The following is a 25,221-nucleotide window of genomic DNA, read 5'->3' on the forward strand; positions in this document are numbered from 1 at the left end:
GGCGGAATGAAATAAAAACTCAGATATCTCTCCTTGCACACAAATCACTACTTTGCTCCAGGTTTTTGTGTTTTCCAATTGTGTGCTTTGTCTTTCAGCATGGATTCATGGGGACCCCAGGAAAGTCATATACCCCACCGACAGCTATGGGCAGTTCTGTGGACAGAAGGCTACGCGCAATGAGTAAGTATCTATTTTTGTATGCTGTCCTAAAAATGATCAGATAATTATTACTTGCTGTTTGCCTTTCAGGCAGCTAATAATTTATACTCTGTGTTCCGCCCGCAAGGTTCATGCCGTTCCTTTGGCTGCTGTCTCTGGAGCCCTCTTGTGGACACAATTAGTGTTACATAGACTCTCTCAATACAGCAAAGAATTGAAGTGATGAAATGCATATCCTTCAAAAATTATTCACAAATAAACACGTAACAATAAAAAAAATAAACTGTATAGTAGTGTAAACCCCATCACAGATGTGGGTAATTGGAACGGATGAAAAAGCATTAGCAGAGGTTGCTTAAGGTGCTCCACCCTAAAGTGGAGTCCCGCTGATCGGAACCCTCCCCCCCTCCGGTGTCACATTTGACACCTTTCAGGGGGGAGGGGGGTGCAGACACCTGTCTAAAGACAGGTATTTGCACCCACTTCCGGCCACACGCTACGGGCGAAAGACGGGCATTCCGTCACATCCCGTCTGTCGCCTGTTGTGTGCTGGGAACACTCGGCTCCCAGCACACAGCGTGTGAGCCAATCGGCGGGCGCAGCGCGACTCGCGCATGCGCCGTAGGGAACCGGGCAGTGAAGCCGCAGCGCTTCACTTCCTGGTTCCCTCACCGTGGATGGAGGGGGGAGCAGCAGGGTGACGAGCGATCGGCTCATCCTCTGCTGCGATCACCGCTGGACTCCAGGACAGGTAAGTGTCCTTATATTAAAAGTCAGCAGCTGCAGTATTTGTAGCTGCTAGCTTTTAATATATTGTTTTAGTGGCACATCCGCTTTAAGTGAAAACCACAGTCATAGGGGTTGAATTACTAAAGGAAAATAGGCCGTTAAGTATACAAGAGAAGTTGGGTAGCCAGATTCAGAGAGAGTTACGCCGGCATATCAGTAGATACGCCATCGTAACTCTGAATCTGCGCCGTCGTAAATTTAAGTGTATTCTCAAATTGAGATACACTTAAATCTAGCTAAGATACGACCACGGGCGCCGTCGTTTCTTAGCTGTCTATTTAGGCCGGCCACTAGGGGCGTGTACGCTGATTTGCGCGTAAATCAGCGAGATACGCCTATTCACAAACGTACGCTTGCCCGTCGCAGTAAAGATACGCTGTTAACGTAAGGCGTTTTCAGGCTTAAAGTTATTCCACCAAAAAGATGGCGCAGCCAATGTTAAGTATGGACATCGGAACCGCGTAAATTTTTTTAATTTCTACGTCGTTTACGTAAGTCGTCCGTGAATGGGGCTGGGCGTAATTTACGTTCACGTCTAAAATAATAAGTCTTTGCGGCGTAATTTGGAGCACTGGGATATGTCCACGGACGGCGCATGCGCCGTTCGTTCAAAACGTCAATCACGTCGGGTCACGATTCATTAGCATAAAACACGCCCACCTCTTCACAATTTGATTTAGGCGCGCTTAGGCCGGCACATTTACGCTACGCCGTCGTAACTTAGGACGCAAGTGCTTTGTGAATACAGCACTTGCCTCTCTAACTTACGGCTGGCGTAGCGTATATGAGATACGCTACGCCTGCCTAACGTTAGGCTCATCTACGTGAATCCAGCTAGCAGTGTGCAAAGGAAACTTTCCCCAGGGATTAGTGAATGTGGAGAAATTTCACTTTGTCAAGATAGAATACCCAATCACATGCATGGAATATTAAAAGAAAGAGCATTTTTGCTTGACCGTGATTGGATAATGGAGGTCACCAGTGCTTCATCTCATTCACTAAGATCTGCGAAAAATTCTCTTGCAAAACAAACAGTTTAATTTTCTTTAGTAAGAAACGTTTTCCCCGACTTGTTCATCCTCTGACTTAGTTTTCGAATTCTGAGTGTCCGAATTTTCGTAAATTCGGAATTCGAAAATCCGAAAAATTTGAAGATCCAAAAACCTGAAAATGAGAAAATCTGAAAATTAAAAAAGAAAATCCATAAAATTCAAAAGGACAAAAATTCTAAATAATAACTAACTAATAATAACTATTAAAGCGGAGTTCCGGCCACAATTTCACTTTTTATATATAAATACCCCAGTAATACACAAGCTTAAAGCGGTGGTTCACCCTGCAGAACAACATTGTAGCATACAATTCGGCCGGACAGCCGGAGTAGGTCTCGGCTCTTCACGGCGCCTGCGCACAGACTATGCGCAGGCGCCGTGAAGAGCCAAGCCTATTTCGGCTATTTCCGGAGAAGCGTGACGCGCCAGAGCCGGCCGTCAATCACCTTCCGTCTGGATTGGAACGCCCATTCCCCGTGGGCAGTCGGAATCTACGATGTACAATTACACTGTGAGTACGGCGATAAAAAAATTAAGACCGGCATACTGTAGCTCGCGCTACAATGCCGAATTTTAGGCTAGAAGAAAAAAATATATATATTTTATTTTATAGGGTGAACCCCTGCTTTAATGTATTCTAGTAAAGTTAGTCTGTAAACTAAGGTCCGTTTTGTTAGGTTGTTACAGCATTTAGACACTTTATAAAATAGAAATTGACTGGGGCCATCTTAAGTGTGGGCATCATGAAGCCAGACTGTATGACTTCCTGGATTTCAGCCTTGCAGATCTAGCACATGCTCAGTGCTGCACAAGCAGTGTCAGATCAGGTTTCAGCACCTGTGCTATCCAAGTCACATGATTCTTTGAGACTGGGGAGTGCACAGACTCCTGGAAAGTTACACCCACTACATTCCCAGGAGTCTGTGCGGTGCAATAAGCACCTAGGTGCAGGAAGTGGGAAGATTAACTATTCTGCCTAGCAACAACACTTTGAAGGCATCTAAAAAAAAAAAAAAATCGTAAAGGACTAATGACATTTTTTTAAAACTACTGATGTAATGTTATATTTATGGGTGGAACTCCACTTTAAATTATAGGTAGGCATGTGCAATTTTTTAAGTACGGAAAATAAGTTTTCCGTCAATTTTCGTTATTTTAGTTGATTCGTTAACATTGAATGAACAAACGGTTTAGCGCAATTAATAACGAATAACGATATTTTCAAAATAACGAATATGAAAAACAACGAATATACGAAAGATGAAAGAAACGAAAACATAGAAACAACGAAAATACCAAAAAAAATTATAATTACGAAAAACAAAATGAACGAAAATGCAAACTTACTAATATTCGAAGACCGAAAAGAAAACAACCGAAATGCCGAACAAAGAATAAAAAACGAAAATCAAAACTAATGAAAAATAAATTACGAATCTTCGGAAAACGGAAATGAAAACAACAAAAATACAAAATAATGTAAATTAGCTTTCGTTAGTACTGAAATATTTCTGGACATTGACCAATAGCCACTGAGCGCTGTCCCTCTGAAGAGGTTTGTTCCTTCCCCCAATGAGCTTCTTTCTCATTACCTCCTGGCTCCTTGTGTCTTTTCCTGTGTTAGACTGCAGTGCATCTAATTTCTAGATTTGTATTTGTAATATCTGACATATTTTAGTTTTCTTCTACGTCAGACTTCATTCTAGACAGGGAGTGTGCTAACTAACTAAGACAGTCAAGTCAATCACAGTAAAGTACGAATTACAAAATTACGACGAGTAATGTGTCGAATAAACGTAAAATGTATTCTAACAGAATTCCGAATGCAATAAAATCTACAAAAGTACGTTTTTACAATCAAAGGAAATTAGACATGAAAATACGAATCATCATAAAGCAACGAAAATATATTTCTTACGAAAATACGAACGCGGCATGATGGAAAATATAATGTAAATACGAATAGCAAAACAATGAAAGTTAAACTAACGTAAAAACGAAGGAACGAATAAAATCATTTTAAAAATACGAACGCGGCAGAATACAAAATATAACGAAAATACTAATATCGATTCAACGAAAAATAAACTAACAGAAAAAAACGGAAACGGAAAAAAGAGTGTTACGAAAATACTAAAGAGTACGAATACGATAACTAACGTCTTACGAAATTACAACTCGTTACGGATCACGATAAACGAACAGAAACGAAACAGAAATAAAGTAAAATTTTTGCTGTGCACATGTCTAATTATAGGTATTGAAATTTTCTTTCAAATTTGTTAGTGAACGTAACCAATACAAATTTATCCAAAGTTACGAATTATCTGTAATAACGAATGCCGCATTTAAACAAATGGAATGAAACAAAATGAATAATAAATAATAAAAATAATAATAATAAAAAAAATATATTATTATTTATTATTATTTGATTGTTACATTCAATTAGTTTAGATGCAGCATTTGTTATTTTCCATAATTTCTAACTTCGGATAATATCGTATTTGTTGCGTTCACTAACAAATTTGAAAGGAAATTCCAATACCTGTAATTTAATAGTTAGTAATAGTTATTTTTTTTCGAATTTTCGTTCTTTTGAATTTTCAGATTTTCATTCTTTCATTCTTATTTTTGAATTTCCGAATTTCGACTTTCCAAATTTTTGAATGTTCAAATTCTGGAGTTTTGAAAATCTTGAATTTTCAAATTCCGAATATTCAAATTTCAAAGTTTTCGAAATTCTGAGTTTCAGAATTTTCGGAAATTCAAAATTGGAAAATTAGAAAATCCAAAAAATTTGAAGTTTCAAAAACCTGAAAATTTGAAAATCTGAAAATAAAAAAGAAAATCCATGAGATTCAAAAGAACAAAAATTCTAAATAATAACTAACGAACTAATAATAACTATTAAATTATAGGTATTGAAATTTACATTGAAATTTGTTAGGCCTCGTAAACACGACCGGACATGTCCGCTGAAACTGCTCCGCCGACCAGTGTCAGCGGACAGATCCGATCATGTGTACAGGCTAGCGGACAGATTTCCAGCGGACAAATGTTTCTTAGCATGCTAAGAAACATGTCCGCTGGGAAGCTGTCCGGCGGACATGTCCGCTGGTTAGTACGTCTAACCAGCGGACAGAAATCCCGTGCATGCGTCGAATTGATTCGACGCATGCGTGGAAGCATTGAACTTGCGCGATAGAGAACGTCGGTGTCGTCTACGTCACTGCGTTCTCTGTCCGCGCGGATTTCGGTTTGATGGTGTGTACAGCCATCAGACCGAAATCTCCCAGCGGACATGTCCGCTCGTCTGTACGGGGCCTTAGTGAACGTAACGAATACAAATTTATCCGAATTTACGAATTTTCTGTAATAACGAATGCCACATCTAAACAAATGGAATGAAACAAACTAATAATAAATAATAAAAATAATAATGATAAAAAGTTTTTATTATTATTATTTATTATTATTAGATTGTTACATTCAATTAGTTTAGATGCAGCATTCAATATTTCCCATATTTCGGAACTTCGGATAAATTTAAAGGACACTCCAATACCTGTAATTTAATAGTTAGTAATAGTTAAAGCGGTAGTAAACCCGCTGAACTTTTTTTTTTTTTTTAACCCATTTAAGGAAAAGGCATTATGAGCTAGTATGCACCGCATACTAGCTCATTATGAAATACTTACCTTAGATCGAGGCATCAGTAACTTACCTGGTCCACGCCGAGGGAGATGACATCTTGCCTCGCCGTGTCTTCTGGGTATCCTGGCTCCAGCGCTCTGAGTGGCTGGAGCCATGATGTCGTCACTCTCGCAAGTGCGCAGGAGCCTTTTTTCCGGCAAGGTCCGGCTGCCGGGGCTTAAGCCAAAAATTCCCTGTGCGCATGCGCCACTGCATTCAGTGGCTCATTGCGAGGGGAATATCTCCTAAACCATAAAGGTTAAGGAGATTTTTTTTTTTACCTACAGGTAAAGCCTTATTATAGGCTTACCTGTAGGTAAAAGTTAAAAAAATAACTTTACTACCGCTTTAAGTTATTATTAGTTATTATTTCAGATCTTCAGATTTTCGAATTTTCTTTCTTTTGAATTTTCTTTTTTTCTTTCTTATTTTTGAATTTCCAAATTTCGAATCTCTGTATTTTCGAAATTTCGAATTTCTGAATTTCGGAAATTTCGAATTTTCAAAATTTTGGAATTTTGAATTTTTGAAATTTTTGAATTTCGAATTTTCAAAATTTTCGAATTTTCGAAATTTTGGAATTTCGGAAATTCGAAATTTCGGAATTAACTAATTTGACAAAATTTGTTAAAAAAACGAATTTGGACCTAAATGAATTGCACATGTCTACTGAACAAAGATGTCTTCAACATTCTGGAGAGGAATGCAGATGAAGACATTGTCAGGGGGAATACTGTGATCTTTGAGAGGCAATAAATACCTGGAATGTTTAGACATTTCTTAGAATCCCCATACACCTAACATGAAATAATAAACCTGACAACTGATAATGTCCACTTTAATATAAAAAAAAATATTGCTGTGATTAATGTGGTTTAAATGTTCATACTTGTCTTATGGAATACACATATTATTCATTTATTGTCTTTATGATTTATTTCAGGAACAAGACACTCTTAATGTATTTTAATATCCTGCAATGTGCAAGTCCTCTGGTGCTCATCAATTTGCAGTGTCCCACCATTCAGGTATGAATCAGTGCACACACATACACAGTTAAAGTGGATGTAACCCCACATTTTTTTTTTCTTGGCTGTCACAATGTAGAGTATAAGATTTCCCATCATCTGTGCCCAGTCTTGCCACAAAGAGTTAATCCAGCTCTGAGCAATCCTCTTTTCTTTTTTTAGTGAACACATTATAGGGAACACATTATCAGTGACAGCGCCACAGTGAAGAACGGGGAAGCTGTGTTTACACACAGCTCTCCCCGTTCTTCAGCTCCGGGGACCGATCGTGGGACTCCAGCGGCGATCGGGTCCCGCGGTCACGGAGCTTCGGACCGGGTCGCGGGCGCGCACCGTGGGCGTGCGCCCGCGACCCACGGCTGGGCACTTAAAGCGGTGGTTCCCCCTTAAAAACAACTTTTTTTTATTCCACTGCCCCCCCACATTCCATCACGATTAAGGCATTAGGAGCCGAACGGCGATGCGCATGCGCAGTATAGCGCCGACTCGCCGTTCGGCTCCTTTCGCCAACCGTGACGCGGCTTACGCGACGGGGGGAGAGCTCGTTTTTGGGCAAAACGTCAATCAACACCATGTGAGGAACGCCCACTCCCGCGGGACTCGCAACCCGGATGCACGGGTGAATATGCTGTACTAAGGTATGTACAGCAGGAAAAAAAATAATAAGAGCCTTAATCGTGATGGAATGTGGGGGGGCAGTGGAAAAAAAAAAAGTTGTTTTTAAGGGGGAACCACCGCTTTAAAGAGGACGTACTGGTACGTGCTTGTGCCCAGCCGTGCCATTCTGGAGGCGGTCCTTAAGTTAAAGAGGAACTGCACTCTGCTCACATAATTTTTAATAAAAACATCTTTGCCATTCTGAAGCTTCCCTCCAACCACTTTGCATATTATTTTATATATACTGTGATTCTGTACTTGCCAAATATTCTGCAGGAATCTCCCTCCTCTGAGTCCGGCTGCATCCATTTTAACTGTGGGCAGCTGAAGCTGCTGCGTGTTCACTTCCTGGATTTACACAGACATGCAGAGGCACACCTCCAGCCCTACAGCTCTCATTGGCCCTCTTATGACTCCCTCCTTCCCTTTCTGGCAAACTTTCACGAGAGAGTTTATTATTACCTATTTTCTATTCTATTTTATTATTTTTGGAAACTGGAAAACTGTTCGAATTAGAAAACATTTCGAAAAGGAAAACTTTTCAAAATTGATTAGAAAACTTTTCGAAATTGATTCAAAAACGAATAAACAATGAATTCCGAAAACAAATTAAACAAATTTAACTCAACGGATTTACTTTTTACGCATGTTCTGCTTTTAAAAAAATGTCTGTGTGTAAATTGTAACATTTTATACTCATGTGTCACATGTGATTGGCTGCTGACTCCATTGTCTTTATCTACAGTTGTGCGTTTCCAAGTGTCCGGATAGATTTGCAACCTACTTAGACATGCAAGCCAACAGGTACAACAGCAGCTACTGGGAATATTACCGGCAGTTCTGTAAGCCTGGCTTCAACAACCCCAGGAAGGTGAGTGGAGAAGGAGAAATGATTACATAAAATAGCCGTTCAGAAAGGGCTCATGTACACGGCTGTAATTAAAATAATCATATCTACACTGGATCTTGCAACTAGATTGGGGTTTCTCAACTAGGGTTCCATTGAATCCCAGGGTTCCTCCAGAGGTTTCTAGGGTTTTCTTGAGTAATAGAAAAAAAAGGGGGTCTAGAAAACCCCTCTCACCTGCGCAGAAGATGTAGGCCCCTTTCACACAGTCGGACCTGAACGGCCGCTCCATGCAATCCTATAGAGTGTTGGATGTAAGCGGAGACATGTCCGCTGACATCCAACCTGATCCGCCTAAATCAGACGGATGGCCATACGGTTAAACGGTTTAACTTACCTGATCCTCCACTTACCCGGATGAAAGTGCTCCAGTGGTGGACTGTCCCTCTGCATCCTCACATCCAGAGAAGACAAACCAACGCAACCCCCCGTCCCACCCTGGAAGATGGACGGGAATGCGGTGGGCTGGGAGGAGAATCAGGAAGACAATAGCGAATATAGCTTTGCTGTTGTCACACAAGTGGGTGGGCTCGGGGCGCAGTGCTCTACCTTTTTTTGAAGCCAAAAAAAAAGACCTTATTGAAATCCATGTGTCCAGTGCCCCGCATGTAGATTAGGGGGCCGGATGCATGGATAGAAGGGGCGGTGCCCGTGCGCCCCCTATAGACGGGCTGCCACTGGTGGGTAGTGTAGGGACTGGTCATCCATCTGACAGCAATAGCGGTAGGTTCCTGGTGAGTAGGGAAAGGGCATGGACATGCTGGCCCGGATTCAGAAAGGATTTACGGCGGCGTATCTCCAGATATGCCCGCCGTAATTTTAAATGTGCGCCGTCGCATCTTTACGCCTATTCAGAAAGGCATTTACGTTAGTTTTTTTCCAAGATACGACTGACATAAGTCTTTTACGCCGTTGTATCTTGGGTGCATATTTACGCTGGCCGCTAGGGGCGCTTCCGTAGATATACGCGTAGAATATGCAAATGAGGTAGATACGCCGATTCAGAAACATACTTTAGCCCGTCGGATTTAGTTACGCCGTTTACGTAAGGCGTCGGTCCGGCGTAACTTTACCCCTCATAAAGCAGGGGTAAGTCATGTTAGGTATGGACGTCGGAAACGTCGGAACAGCGTTGTACTTTACGTCGTTTGCGTAACTCGTACGTGAATGGGGCTGGGCGTAAGTTACGTTCACGTTGACTAAGCATTGAGCCGACATATCTTGGGTAGTATTTGCGACGTGACTCTGGGCATGCGCGCGCATGCGCCGTTCGTTCGGCCCCTCATTTGCATGGGGTCACGGTTCATTTTAATAAAACACGCCCACTGCCAACCTACTTTGAATTACGCGGGCCCATATACGCTACGCCGTCGTAACTAAGGATGCAAATTGTTTCTGAATACGGTACTCGCCTGACTTAGTTACGGCGGTGTAGCGCATATGAGATGCGCTACGCCCGCAAAAAGATACGCAATTCTTTCTGAATCCGGGCCGCTATCTTTACTGGAAGACTTCCCATTTGGACCAGCCAGGCTGCATTCTATCTTTCCAGACAGACACTGTCGGAGCATCCCAGACCTGCTGCTACCCTGTTCTCTGCAACATTTTGTGGGTGCACCCGGTTTGGTTGCCTTTCCACCAGGTAGTTGTGTTGTTTGGACTTTTTATATACAATACAGTTCTGTTATTACGTCTGGTTTACTGACACCACACTGCAACTCCATACAAGTGGTTCCCCTCTTTCCTTTTTGGAGCTTCTGTAGAAACTGTGAAAGGTAGTTGCGTCCCCGTCCCCCCCACTTTGCCTCTTTGAGATTTTCTCTCCATTGCTGCAGACATTTCCCTTTATTTTCTGTCTACAGGAAGTGAAGGCAAATGTCCCCAATATAACACAGAAGTCAAACTAAAACCTGAATCCTAAGGTTTTATCCCTTCTCTATTAGATTCAAGATGAAAAAATACACTTTAAAATGTAAAAATCCCCCCCCCCCAATTGACCATTTTGTTCAATTATAAAGATCCATAGGTGTACGCACAGTGTGTGCTGGGTGTGCCTGCATGCTTGGCCAATCACAGCTTGCAAAAAACGAAGAGCCATAATTCGCCAAAGCCAGGGTGGATTTGGCCAATTATGGCTCAGGGGGTTTAGTACATGCCCCACACTATAAAAGGCTGCCTGCAGGTCGGCCTTGTGTAGTGTGTTGCGGTGGTTAAGAGAGGACAGAGAGAGTGTCATTTTTTGCAGGTAGATAGAGCAGGCAGGCTAGTCAGTTAATGTTACAGTGTGTAGAGGATATATATACATCCCAGGTGTTGTACATATATTTATACACTGTATAGTTTAGCTAGATCAGTTCTTCCTAATTTACTGGCAGGCAGGTGATTGTGCTAGCTGCAGTATTCTTATGTGGTTTATTGCCTGTGTCCTCTGTAGCTTGCACCTAAAGCTACTTGGTGTGTACTGGCCGTGTGCTCTGTAGTTTGCACCTAAAGATTCAGGAGCAGTGATTTTAACCAGTTCCCGACCCCCGCATGTACATATACGTCCACAATATGGCACGTACAGGCACATGGGCGTACATGTACGTCCTTGCCTTCTAGCGGGTGGGGGGTCCGATCCGGACCCCCCCCGCTACATGCGGCGGTCGGGTTCGCTCGGGGAGCGATCCGGAACGACGGCGCGGCTATTTGTTTATAGCCGCTCCGTCGCGATCGCTCCCCAGAGCTGAAGAACGGGGAGAGCCGTGTGTAAACACGGCTTCCCCGTGCTTCACTGTGGCGGCTGCATCGATCGAGTGATCCGTTATATAGGGAGACTCGATCGATGACGTCAGTCCTACAGCCACACCCCCCTACAGTTGTAAACACACACTAGATGCACCCTAACTCCTACAGCGCCCCCTGTGGTTAACTCCCAAACTGCAACTGTCATTTTCACAATAAAGAATGCAATTTAAATGCATTTTTTGCTGTGAAAATGACAATGGTCCCAAAAATGTGTCAAAATTGTCCGAAGTGTCCGCCATAATGTCGCAGTCACGAAAAAAAACGCTGATCGCCGCCATTAGTAGTAAAAAAAAAATAATTAATAAAAATGCAATAAAACTATCCCCTATTTTGTAAACGCTATAAATTTTGCGCAAACCAATCGATAAACGCTTATTGCGATTTTTTTTACTAAAAATAGGTCGAAGAATACGTATCGGCCTAAACTGAGGGAAAAAAATGTTTTATATATGTTTTTGGGGGATATTTATTATAACAAAAAGTAAAAAATATTGCATTTTTTTCAAAATTGTCGCTTTATTTTTGTTTATAGCGCAAAAAATAAAAACTGCAGAGGTGATCAAATACCACCAAAAGAAAGCTCTATTTGTGGGGGAAAAAAGGACGCCAATTTTGTTTGGGGGCCACGTCGCATGACCGCGCAATTGTCTGTTAAAGCGATGCAGTCCCGAACTGTAAAAACACCTTGGGTCTCTAGGCAGCATTTTGGTCCGGGGCTTAAGTGGTTAATGATGCTTAAATAAAAAAATAAAAAATGAAAAATTCCTTTAAATATTGTACCTGCTGGGTGTCTATAGTATGCATGTGAAAACATCTTTGAGAACCCGGGTCCTGAAAAAAAACAACAGTTTTTAAAACTTTTTTTCCATTGATACATGTTCCCTGGGGCAAGACCCGGGTTCTCAAAGACGTTTTCACAGGCATACTATAGACACCCAGCAGGTACAATATTTAAAGGAATTTTTCATAATTTTTTTTTTTTATTTAAGCATCATTAAAATCACTAAAATCATTAAAAACAACCGTTTTTTAAAAAAAAAATCCATTGATACATGTTCTCTGGGGCAAGACCCGGGTTCTCAAAGACGTTTTAGGACAATAACTTGCATATTAGGCTTTAAAATCAGCACTTTTGAATTCGAACGTTCGAGTCCCCAAGACGTCAATGGGGTTCTAAATGTTCGCGCAAACGCTCGGTCCGTTCGAAGGTTCTGGTGCGAACCGAACGGGGGGGGGGGGGTGTTCGGCTCATCCCTACTCCTGACACCATCCACTGCTCTACTGCGCATATGTGTTTGAGCTTTGGGGTGCACATCCTAATGCAATAGGCTACGCACACCTATGTAAAGATCCATAATAAATCGGAAATCTGTATATTATAAAACAAGAAATGCTTCACCCACATAGAGAAGTATGATAGACAGTTATCTGGTTTTTGTATAAAAGTATAAATCTGTAGAAGCTTTGCCTGATCTGTGATTATCTCAGTCTATTGCAGAAGTTTTACGGGATGAAGACTGCCCATCTATGATTGTTCCAAGTAGGCCGTGTAAGTTTTTGTTGCTATCGTATGTGTACTAAATAACAGAATTTTAAATATAGAAATACTTATTAAAGTATTGTTTAATCTGGGCTACATTTAAGATTACACAAGTTAAAGCCCCACTCTGTCCAAATAAAATAAAAATTGAAAAGTTTAGAACCCCTGTCAAGCTTTTATTACAGGAATGTGTATATCAGAGGCGCTGAATTCTACTTATCAGTAGGTGATGGTTAAAGAAAGTCATTCTCCTACAGGTTTCGCCCCATCTTACATACCTAAGTGGGAGGAGGATCTACAGTTGACTTTCTCCCCAGCCAAGTCAAATAGACTTAAAGTGGATGCAACAGTATGAGAATACGTTTTCCTATCATCTGTGCCCAGTCTTGCCACACAGAGTTAATCCAGTGCTGAGCAATCCTCTTTTTATTGTTCAGTGAAATAAAACAGACTTCCAGATAAAGACCAAAGTCCTTGCTTGAGTGACAGGTTATTTACATATCTCATGCAGGATTGGCTGTCTTTCCTGTGTTTTGATTAAATGTTTTCAAAATATGGGGTGATCCACAGTTCAGTGTAAACAGCCATCAGAATATACATAGACAAAAAGCTGTGCATGTCTGCAAGCTAGTGCACGAGATATGTAAATAACCTGTCACTCAAGCAAGGACTTTGGTCTTTATCTGGAAGTCTGTTTTATTTCACTGAACAATAAAAAGAGGATTGCTCAGCGCTGGATTAACTCTGTGTGGCAAGACTGGGCACAGATGATAGGAAATCGTATTCTCTACATTGTGACATAAAAAAAAAAAAAATTGGGTTTACATCCACTTTAATTGTTTGCATGCAAGTCTTCCATTTCTAACATATTTCAAGAGCAGGGCTACCAGATCTTATGTCGATGGTACAGGGTTCCAACCATGCTACATAAAATCTTTCTGCACACATCCAAATTCTGCTGGCGATGTGGCCAGAAAGAGGGCTCTTGTCTGCATATCTTTTGGAACTTTATTAAAAATCTGTCCATTCGGAAAAAAGTACGACCGTTCAGGCATAGGGTGACCACATTTCCAAACTACCATTCAGGGACACCCCCCCTTCTCAAAAATCAGCTTGTGCTTGGGGCGCCGGAGAGCACACCACTTTGGCCTGAATCCTGCTCGTATTGCAAGACAACCGAGTTAGGATTTTAGGAAATACAGTGCTCGTATTGCGAAACACTCGTTAACTGCGTTACTCGCAATCCGAGGTTCCACTGTATGTTTTTATATAGTCTACACATAAAACCAAGAAATTGTGCCGGTGACCCCAAAAGGCTTGCAAACCCTCTGTCTTCCAATGCCTGTGAGATGAACCTTGTAAGCAAAAAGCTGTGTAACACACCACCACTGTGCACATCTTACCGGAAGGGCATGACCCTCATACATGGAGTGGTCATATCAGGCTGTAGTGACATAATCCCTAATGAGACATGGTTCAAAGCTCCTCCACACTCCTCATGTCCTTGGAGGGCAATACAATAAATGTGTTATAGGCCTCCACGCTCCACATTGGAACATAAAAAAAACCTCATGTATTTCAGAATCCAAGATGGTGACTGGAAGGTTGTGTGCACCGTGACATGCGTCCTAGCTCCGCCAATGCATTTTTTCATACGTGACTAAACAAAGGGCTAGATTCACGTAGCCCGCCGTAAGTTTGTGCGGGCGTAGTGTATGTTATTTACAACTTTGCAACTTAGACGGGAAGTGCAGTATTCACAAAGCACTTGCTCCGTAAGTTGCGGCAGCGTAAATCAGCCGGCGTAAGCGCGCCGAATTCAAATTGTCAAGAGGTGGGCATGTTTTATGTAAATAAAACATGACCCCACGTAAATGACGTTTCTCACGAACGGCGCATGCGCCGGCCGTGAACGTATCCCAGTGCGCATGCTCCTACCCACGTCGCAAATAGTCAATGCTTTCGGCGTGAACGTAATTTACGCAAAGCCCTATTCGCGAACGGCTTACGCAAACGACGTAAAATTTTCAAAATTCTACGCGGGAACGACGTCCATACTTAACATTGGCTATGCCTCGTATAGCAGGAGTAACGTTACACCAGAAAAAGCCTTACGCAAACAAAGTAAAAAAATCCGCCGGGCGCACGTACGTTTCTGAATTGGCGTATCCAGCTCATTTGCATATTCTACGCTGAAATCGACGGCAGCGCCACCTAGCGGCCAGCGTAAATATGCACCCTAAGATACGACAACGTAAGAGACTTACACCAGTCGGATCTTAGCCTAATTTCGGCGTATCTTGCTTTCTGAATACAGAAAGAAGATACGCCGGCGCAGATTTGAATTTACGCGGCGTATCAATAGATACGCCGGCGTAAATTCTTTATGAATCTAGCCCAGTAGTACCTTTACAGAAGAAGGCCAGTTAAATAGGACTGACTACTATTAGCTATAGAAAAAGTAGCTGGTATGTCCTTATTAGATAAGGCACCTTGTCGCAAAGGTAGTTGAAGAAAAAGATTAAAGGGGATGGGGATTTTCGCGGTGCCAGAACGACTCAATCAGAGGTAATATTAAAATGACAATTTTTATTACAGTACATATCAAACAAACAGAAATTAACATCAAAATCAACAGTCAAAGGAGGAGTACATTACGTTTACTAGTGGCCAGAGTGGTATAGGCCTGTTATAGTGAAGGGTCCAATCTTTTCTACAGGTTTCGCCAAGACATCGGCTTCTTCAGAGGAATAGGACGAGACCATATATTAAATGTTGCTGTAAAAGAGAAATTCAATGAATACATGTAATTGTCAAAAATACAAAATAAACAAAGTGCGCAATACCAGATAGTGAGACGACAGGGTACTCAAGATATCACCCCCCTCCCACCATATGGTGGGAATCAAACATCCCGTAACCCCAGATAACATTCCCCCCACCTACCCCAATGTTCCCAAATGGCGGGGTTGGCACAGGGTAGCGTACCAAGGACAGCAAACCCAACTGCCGTAGTGTGGCTGCAGAGGGCCAGAAGGAGAACAATAAAAACTAGAAAGAAAATTGTGTATATTTAATTGGTAGGGACAGTTATCTCACATAGAGCCCATATATGTCCTATACAAAAGGGCCAACATAGCCTCAATACATACCAAGGCTATGTTAGACACAAAAACACAAAGATTTACAACCCCTTTAAGGATGTAGCTAGATTAATACAGAATAGGCGTCTCATCATGTCTGCATGTTGCCTGTTGATTGGCCCCTTCACACTTGTTTCAGAAGTTTAACGTTGCAGAATTGTCTGACCTTGTCTTTTCTTCTAACAGTTCTGCAGAGGTGCTTCCCTGACTTCTCCACCAGGAACGGGATTCTAACTGTTGCAAACAAGACAGAATTTAAGGACGGACTGGGAAAAATGAGAAACGTCACACTTCTGAGAGAAGCAGCCAAGTAAGAAATATTATTTATCATACAGTGAATTGTAGGACTTTAGGCATCAATGGTCAGTCCACGTTATTTCAGTTATTAATGGAATGTGGTAGGATGAATGACCCACTAGCATCTTGTAGGTTTTGTGGAATTCAGTATCTAACCCTCCTTCCCCTACTCTCCTTGGACTCTCACTTCTCATAGTCCACCCCAGTGGTGGAAATGTTCGTCAAAAAGGCTCCTGTGCAAGACCAGTTTCCGACCCTTTACCCATTCAACTACTGGCCAAGTAAAAACATTTTCTGTTTGTCTATTGACAGCTATGTGACCAAATCCCTTCTGACTCATATCTAGTGTAAATGGGCTCCCCAGTCCCAAAGAACCCTTGCACAGTCTAAACAAATGGTATGTTAGCCTCTAGTCCAAACTAGATGGTATCAAAAAGTTTCAAGAAAGTACTTTATTTACCTACTCTTACACACTATCACCTTCAAAATAGTCCCCTTGCACAGCAATACAGCGCTTCCAGCATTCCTGCCACTTCTGGAATGTGTCCTGGAAGTCTTCTTTTCGAAGAGTGTCAAGCACCTTCTGCTATTCGCGCTGGACCTCCGCAATGGTGTCAAACAGCGACCTTAGAGCTGGATCTTTAACTCTTTGCAGCATTGGCGTGCGTGCCCCCTGCAGGCAGAAGTGCAGAATCATATATATATACAGTGGAACCTCGGATTGCGAGTAATGTGGTTAACAAGTGTTTCGCAATACGAGCACTGTATTTCTGAAAATCCTTACTCGGTTTGCGAGTGTTGTCTCGCAAAACGAGCAGGATTCAGGTCAAAGCAGTGTGCAGTACCGCTTTTGGCCAGAGGTGGGGTGGGGCGCCGGAGCCGAACGGCGCATATTTTCGCCGTTCGGAAATGCACGGAAAGGCCCAAGGACAGGTCGGCTGGCCTTCGGCAAACCTCAGAAAGGCTCGTGAACGGAGTCTTTCCGAGGTTTGCCGAGGTCAGCGGAACTGTTCTCGCACCTGTCCGGCCGTTTCTGAGGCTCTCTGGCGCGCCCCGCCTCTGACCGCATGCGTCAATGCGGAACAAATTATTTTAGTTTCCATTGACCTCAATTGGGAAACTCGCTTTGATATGCGAGTGCTTTGGATTACGAGCAGTCTCCTGGAACGGATTATGCTCGTTATCCGAGGTTCCGCTGTATATATACGTGATCCTGCACAGGAGAGCCGCCCTGTAGCAGTAAAGCTGCTATGGGGCAGACGGCAAGTGGTTAAACTGTCCATGTGAACTTTATATTTGTAAGGCCGCGTACACACGATCGGTCAAAACCGATGAAAACGGGCTGAAGGACCTTTCCATCGGTCCAAACCGATAGTGTGTGGGCCCCATCGGTCAGTTAACCTTCGGTCAAAAAATTTTGAACTTGCTTAAAAATTTAACCGATGGACACCTAACCGATAGGTCAAAACCGATCGTTAGTATGCAAAAGCATCAGTTAAAAATCCATGCATGCTCAGAATCAAGTCGACGCATGCTTGGAAGCATTGAACTTCGTTTTTTTCAGCACGTCGATGTGTTTTACGTCACCGCGTTCTGACACGATCGGTTTTTAACCTATGGTGTGTAGGCACATCAGACCATCAGTCAGCTTCATCGGTTAACCCATGACAACGGTCCTTCGGACCGTTCTCATCGGATGGACTGATCGTGTGTATGCGGCCTTACACTTTTCTTATGTGGACTTTATTTGCACAGTTTCAATTTCAATTTAATTTCTCACGCATTCTATATGTTACAGATATTATTAAAATTTTTGGCTATAATTCTAGCTCTACACTTTCTACATTTACATTTTTTACATCCAGCAGCGCTGGTTTATAGTGCAAATGTAGTCCTAATATTTTAGAGCCATTTATTCCAATTTGCATACAGAGGGCCAGATTCACAATTCAAATTTGCTGCGTCGTATCTTTATTTGTAATTCACAAACAAAGATACAACGGCTTTTGGCTAAGATCCGACAGGCGTACGGCTTCGTACGCCTTCGGATCTTAGGATGCAATACTTCCGCGACCGCTGGGTGGAGTTCGCGTCGTTTTCCGCATCGGGTATGCAAATTAGCTGATTACGGCGATCCACGAAGGTACGTGCGTTCGTCGCATTCTTGTAGTCGGTTTTTCCTGTTGCAAACTTAAGCCTGCTATTTCATGGCTTAGATTTAGACCAGCCATGTTAAAGTATGGCCGTCGTTTCCACGTCGAATTTCAAAATTTGTTTTGCGTAAGACGTCCGGGAATACGAAAGGACGTCGCCGTTCAAAAAACACGTCGGGGCGCCGTAATTTCGCGCAAAGCACGGCGGGAAATTTCCTAACGGAGCACGCGCAGAACGTTCGGCGCGGGAACGCGCCTAATTTAAATGGTACACGCCCCATTTGAATTAGGCGGGCTTGCGCCGGACGGCTTTACGCTACGCCGCCGCAAGTTTACACATAAGTGCTTTGTGAATCAAGCACTTACGACGAAAACTTGCGGCGGAGTAACGTAAAGGGGATACGTTACACCACCGTAATTGTTCATGAATCTGGCCCAGAGTTCTTTACCTAAGCCCAGATTGTAGGCGAAACGCGTCAACTGAGTTACATCTGGCGGGGACAAAGATGTTGGATTGACCATGTAATGTAAATAATGTTTATTGTGATTGAGGCAAAAAAATAAATAAATGGGTGTGCATTCTAAACCTTTGCTTGTTAGGCTCACAAAATGATGTTGTGCTGTGTATATATGAGGTTCAGAATGTGGTTTTGCATTGTTTTATGCGTTGATACATCCCATTTTGTAATATGTAAATTGCTGCTGTTGTGTGTCATCAATGTGAATTTAACTCTAATTCATCTCCATAACAAGGTGTATTTTGTTTTGTAGCCATGTAACTGTCATCCGACATGGAAACACAAGGTTATAGAGCACATTCTGCAATGTTCTGTGTATGGCTTATATGTGTTCAGCTGGAACAAAGCAATACTGACGCTTCACATTAATATGTTATTAAGCTGCTCTGTGAATAACATCTAATGATGTTTAATACATTTTAAAATGAAAACTTATTCTTGGAGAGATTTGGCTGGAAGTGGAAAGGATTTTGCCCTGGAAGGATTCAGCATATTGATACAAAAAAACTACATCTATGCACAATAAACACATTGACGTAGACCAGAAATCAAATGTTAGAATAAAGCTAAAATAAAAGTCATGGTGGGATTGGATAAAGGATAGTTTGAGTTCTGAAATATCTTTCCTAGATAGCACTTATCGCTGTATAAATGTGAATGGTCCCAAAAACATGTCAAAAGTTTCCAGTATGTCCATCGCAATGTCACGGCCACAATAAAAATCGCAAATCGCCGCCATTACTAGTAAAAAATTTAAATAAATAAAAATGCCATAATTCTATTCCCTATTTTGTAGATGCTATAACTTTTGCGCAAACCGATCAAATACGCTCATTGTGATTTTTTTTTACCAAAAATTTGTAGAAGAATACGTATCGGCCTAAACTGAGGAAAAAAAAAACTTTTTTTTTAAAACAAATTGTGATATTTATTAAATCAAAAAAGTTAAAAATATTGGCCCGGATTCACATACATCGGCGCATATTTATGCCGCCGTAGCGTATCTTCTTTACGCCACGCCGACGCAGCGCAGAGAGGCAAGCACCGGGCCAATGTGTGTTTTTCAAAATTGTCGCCCTTTGTTTGTTTATAGCACAAAATATAAAAACCGCAGAGGTGATCAAATGCAACCAAACTAAAGCTCTATTTGTGGGGAAATAAACATAAAGATTTTATTTGGGTACAGTGTTGCATGACCGCGCAATTGTCATTCAAAGTGCGACAGCGCTGAAAACGAAAAATTGGTCTGGGCAGGAAGGGGGTGAAAATGCCCCGTATTGAAGTGGTTCAATTATCGAGGTGTTCAAGATTGATTAAAATTAGACATGTGCATTCTTTTTCAATCCGAATGCATTTTCGTCCGAATTTCAGGTATTTTCGTTATCGTCTTAACAAACGATAACGAAAGCACAGAAAACGAAAACCGAAAGATCCGACATAAACAAATGCTTTATTTTAGTTTTCGTTGCGGTCAAATGTGCCTATCCTTAACTCTATTAGTCCAATATACAGTAATTCTACATAAAGAGAAACGATTTGACATAGAGAGAAAAGATTCAACATTATAGGGACATGAAGAAGAGTCGACATAGAGAGACATGAAGAAGAGTCGACATAGAGAGAAAAGATTCCACATAGAGAGAAAAGATTCGACATAGAGAGAAAAGATTCCACATAGAGAGACATGAAGAAGAGTCGACATAGAGAGAAAAGATTCGACATTATAGGGACATGAAGAAGAGTCGACATAGAGAGACATGAAGAAGAGTCGACCTAGAGAGAAAAGATTTGACATAGAGAGAAAAGATTCGACATAGAGAGAAAAGATTCAACATAGAGAGACATGAAGAAGAGTCGACATAGAGAGAAAAGATTCGACATAGAAAGAAAAGATTCGACATAGAGAGACTTGAAGAAGAGTCGACATAGAGAGAAAAGATTTGACATAGAAAAAAAAGATTCGACATAGAGAGACATGAAGAAGAGTCGACATATAGAGACATGAAGATTCGACATAGAAAGAAAAGATTCGACATAGAGAGACATGAAGAAGAGTCGACATAGAGAGAAAAGATTTGACATAGAAAGAAAAGATTCGACATAGAGAGACATGAAGAAGAGTCGACATAGAGAGACATGAAGATTCGACATAGAGAGACATGAAGATTCGACATGGAGAGACATGAAGATTCGACATAGAGAGACATGAAGATTCGACATAGAGAGACATGAAGATTCGACATAGAGAGACATGAAGATTCGAGTCGACATAGAGAGACATGAAGATTCGACATAGAGAGACATGAAGATTCGACATAGAGAGACATGAAGATTCGACCTAGAGAGACATGAAGAGTCAAATTTTTTTTTTTTTTAGAGATTCTGTCGAATCTTCTTTTTTTTTTCTTAGAACATTCAACAGACACCATAAGCCTTCAATGACAGATTCGACCTTAATTTGGATTTTCGGACGAATTTTAACGAAAAACTAAATAAATAAAAATGAATTTCGGGAGTTACTAAATACATGTATTTTTCGGACGAAAACTAAATTACGAAACAAAATATTTCAGTATGCACATGTCTAATTAAAATACACTTACAGGTGTATTAAACCCTTTTAGCACAGCATAGTAAAGGATGGTGCTGACCAATCAGAATCCATCTGATCTGTCTTGTAAACGTTGGCAGAGAAGAGGAAGAACAGCAGGGTTTTGAAATCCCTGAGCCGCTAGAGTGGCTTCGGGAGCCTCGATAACTCGGGCTCGCCAGAGGTAAGTACAGCGGGGACCGGGTGTTTGAGGAGGGAGTCCAGTGTTCGCCTGTTCATGTTTTCTGTAAAGGCGAAGTAACCCTTTAACAAAAAAACAAAACAAATGTATCTGATACACAGTGCTTTAGCAAACAAAATGTCATCCAGTTGGGGTTTCCATTCCCTTTCATTTCCCAGACGCAGGAAGTGGGCAGGCATTGCTGTGTTCTATAGCTGAACATGTCAGTATTGCATGAAAGCCAACACTCAACACAAGAGCATGATGTGTACATTCTCATTACATAATGTTTAACCCATTAATAATGCCAGTGATGTATGGTCTCGACCGAGTCATACATCCGTGGTTGGAAAAAAATAAGCTTAGCATGATAAAATAAATAAATAATAAGTAGTCAGGCTATTTTGGCATTATTTGGCATGTTGAAGATGTCAAGTGGAGGCAATGAAGGCATCCATTTTTGTTTGTTAAAACTAGGATACTATTGTTGCCATCTAATGAACTGATGTGCCAGACTTGTTTATTCGTCTTTCAAAATAGTTGCTTACACTCTTATCAACGAGGGGCCCTATTCAATAGTACAAAGACAATTCTGATTTAGTAACATACATTTTTTTTCGAGGACTGAAGTTTATCCAGCAAAATCTACTGGAATGGTTCAAAAACTGTAAATGTACATTGAGGTTCACATTACTGAACGGGTTCTAAAATGTCCAGAAATAAATAGACTGCCGAAAGCAAGAAAATGGTGATCCAAATGCTTGAAAGGGCTGACATAATACAAAATGGATAGATAATGTACGCTTTGGGGCAGATCCACAGAGATCTGCACCCGTGCAGCGTATCAGAGATACGCTACGCCGCCGTACCTTACCTGGCTTTAGTTCGAATCCTGGAAGAATTTGCGCCGTAAGTGACGGTGGCGTAGTCTATCTCTGGTGGCGTAATTAGGGGGCGTGTTTCATTTAAATGAAGCGCGTCCCCGCGCCGAATGAACTGCGCATGTGCTGTCCCTAAATTTCCCGCCGTGCATTGCGCTAAATGACGTTGCAAGGACGTAATTTTTTTTAACATAGACGTGAATTACGTCCATCCCGATTCACGGACGACTTACGCAAAAAAAAAACATTCAAATTTCGACGCGAGAACGACGGCCATACTTAACATGGCAAGTCTAACTATACACCGCAAAACAGCAGCTTTAACTATACGCCGGAAAAAGCCGACTAGAGACCACGTAAGAGAATGCGACGGCCGCGCGTACGTGGATCGTCGGAAATAGCTAATTTGCATACTCGACGCGGAAAACGACGAGAACTCCACCCAGCGGACGCCGAAGTATTGCATCTAAGATCCGAAGGCGTACGAAGCCATACGCCCGTCGGATCTAACCCAGATGCCGTCGTATCTTGGTTTGAGGATTCAAACTAAAGATACGACGTGGGAAATTTGAAAGTACGCCGGCGTATCAGTAGATACACCGGCGTACTCTCTCTGTGGATCTGCCCCATAGATTTTTTTATGGCCTGAAGTTTATCCAGCGAAGTCTACTGGAATGGTTCAAAAACTGTTAATGTACATTGAGGTTCACATTACTGAACAGGTTCTAAAATGTCCAGAAATAAATAGACTGCCGAAAGCAAGAAAATGGTGATCCAAATGCTTGAAAGGGCTGACATAATACAAAATGGATAGATAATGTACACTTTGAAACTAGATGTACACACAGCAGGGAGCTGCTTGGTCTTGTCCAGGGGTCTCCAAACTTTTGAAACAAAGGGCCAGTTTTCTGTCCTTCAGACTTTAGGAGGGCCGGATTGTGGCCAGTGGGGGGTAATAAATGTCTCAGGACCAGCATCAATGGGAATAAATATGGCCTCAGGGTTGGTGGTCAGTAGGAGGAGGAGTAGTACTACTAATAGGGGAGGAATAGTATTCAATCATTGGTATCAATGAAAGAAATAGTGACCCATTGTTGGTGTAAGTGTGAGGCCCCGTACACACGACCGAGTTTCTTGGCAGAATTCAGCCAGAAACTCGATCGGAGCTGAATTCTGCCGAGAAACTCGGTCGTGTGTACACTTTCGGCCGAGGAAGCCGACGAGTTCCTCGTTGAGCCAAATAGAGAACATGTTCTCTATTTCCTCGTTGTTCAATGAGGAAAGTTGGCTCGCCGAGATCCTCGGCAGCTTCACACAGAACTCGACGAGCAAAACGATGAGTTTTGCCCGTCGAGTTCCTCGGACGTGTGTACGGGGCCTGAGGATTTGTTCTTCATATTGGGAGTGTCCCAAGGGCCGGATAAAGCCTAGCAAAGGGTCACATCTGGCCCTCGGGCCACAGTTTGGAGACCCCTGGTCTTGTCCATTGGTGATATCCATTGAGACTGAGCAAACAAGAGAGACATAACAATTATCTTCCAATAGAAGACATTTCCTTTAGGAACAGCCTTTCTCAACCAGATTTCCCATGGAACTCTAGGGTTCCTTCTGAAGCCTCGTACACACGATCGGACTTCCATCGGACGTTGCATACACACAGCTGGACTTTTTCAGACAACTTTCACCAAATCACATGGTTTTTCAACTCTTTACCGCCACCCTTTGGGCAACGTCTGCTATTGTTGTCTGATGTTTAGCATTGGTTCTGAGCATGCGTGTTTGTACTTTGGACTTTAGTCCGATGGACTTGTGTACACACGATCGGATTTTGCTTCATCGGACATTTGTTGTCGGAAAGTTTGTCTGTTTTCACAGCGAACATTTGTCCAATGGAAAACACAACACATTTGTCCGATGGAGCTTACACAGGGTCGGATTGTCTGCTAAAACAGGTCCGTCGGACAATTGTCAAAAAGTCCGATCATGTGTATGGGCCTTAGGCCTCGTCGTAAATGAAACGTCGCTTTCCTCAACGTTTTTAGCCAGCTTAAAAAGCAATCTTCCCACCGATTACCCTTGTAATTCCAGGCCACAAGTGAAAGGGGACATTGATCCACTAAGCATCAATATGAGCATCAACACTCCAGGGATTGTACTGTATAGTGCCAAATGTACTTTGATCAAATATAAAAAGTATAGTACATTTCTTTTTCTTTTATTGGTTCTTCAGTCTACAACTTGGTGCTCACACTATAGTACCGCGAGGTGTAAATATAATAATTATTAACAGGCCATGACCTGAAAGTTATTTCAAGGGTTCCTCTGTGTTAAAAAGGTTGTTTAAAAAGGTTCCAGTGAGGTTTGGCCATTATGGCACCACAAATAGTATATTCCGTGAATTAATAGACCAATTTATAAGGTTTTAAATCTAAAATCCTGTACTTGAGAGAACACAGGAAAAAGGGTATCACATGGGTAACCCTAGGTCGGACTTTTAAGGCACAGTAAACAATGGAGAGATTAGAAAAAAATATATAATGTTTATTGGAAAAAATACATGGTATGAAAAGAGCATTAGAAAACAAGTTAAAACACATATATATATATATATATTGTGAACTTTGGGGGTTCTTTAGCTCAGCGAGACAAGTGCTTAAACCGTAATAGTGAACAAAAAGGGGTTTTTATTTGAAAACCAAAACCAAACAAAACAACGCTTTCTTCAGCATAGGGAAAATTCATCAAAACAAAAGTCCTGCTTGTCTTCAGCACAAATGAAAAAGTCTGTTTTACCTTCAGCACAGCAAACAAAACAAAACACAGGCACATACGGTTCGGTA

The 25,221-nt window shown here is 41.8% G+C and overlaps 1 protein-coding gene across 6 annotated transcripts in view; it reads left to right on the plus strand.

The window, feature by feature from the left end:
- Positions 1–25,221, plus strand: part of SLC44A5 (solute carrier family 44 member 5) — a 219,064-nt gene that overhangs the window by 110,493 nt on the left and 83,350 nt on the right. For 4 of the 6 annotated variants that reach the window (XM_040360677.1, XM_040360678.1, XM_040360681.1 and 1 more), the window contains exons 4-9: positions 99–183; positions 6,643–6,727; positions 8,130–8,255; positions 12,567–12,627; positions 15,948–16,071; positions 18,983–19,015. In XM_040360677.1, the coding sequence (XP_040216611.1) occupies positions 99–183; positions 6,643–6,727; positions 8,130–8,255; positions 12,567–12,627; positions 15,948–16,071; positions 18,983–19,015 (514 nt within the window). The remainder of the gene's footprint in view (positions 1–98; positions 184–6,642; positions 6,728–8,129; positions 8,256–12,566; positions 12,628–15,947; positions 16,072–18,982; positions 19,016–25,221) is intronic. The other 2 variants (XM_040360680.1, XM_040360679.1) reach the window with 1 other exon arrangement.

The sequence above is a fragment of the Rana temporaria genome, chromosome 7 (assembly GCF_905171775.1).
Source record: "Rana temporaria chromosome 7, aRanTem1.1, whole genome shotgun sequence".
Classification (NCBI taxonomy): Eukaryota; Metazoa; Chordata; class Amphibia; order Anura; family Ranidae; genus Rana; species Rana temporaria.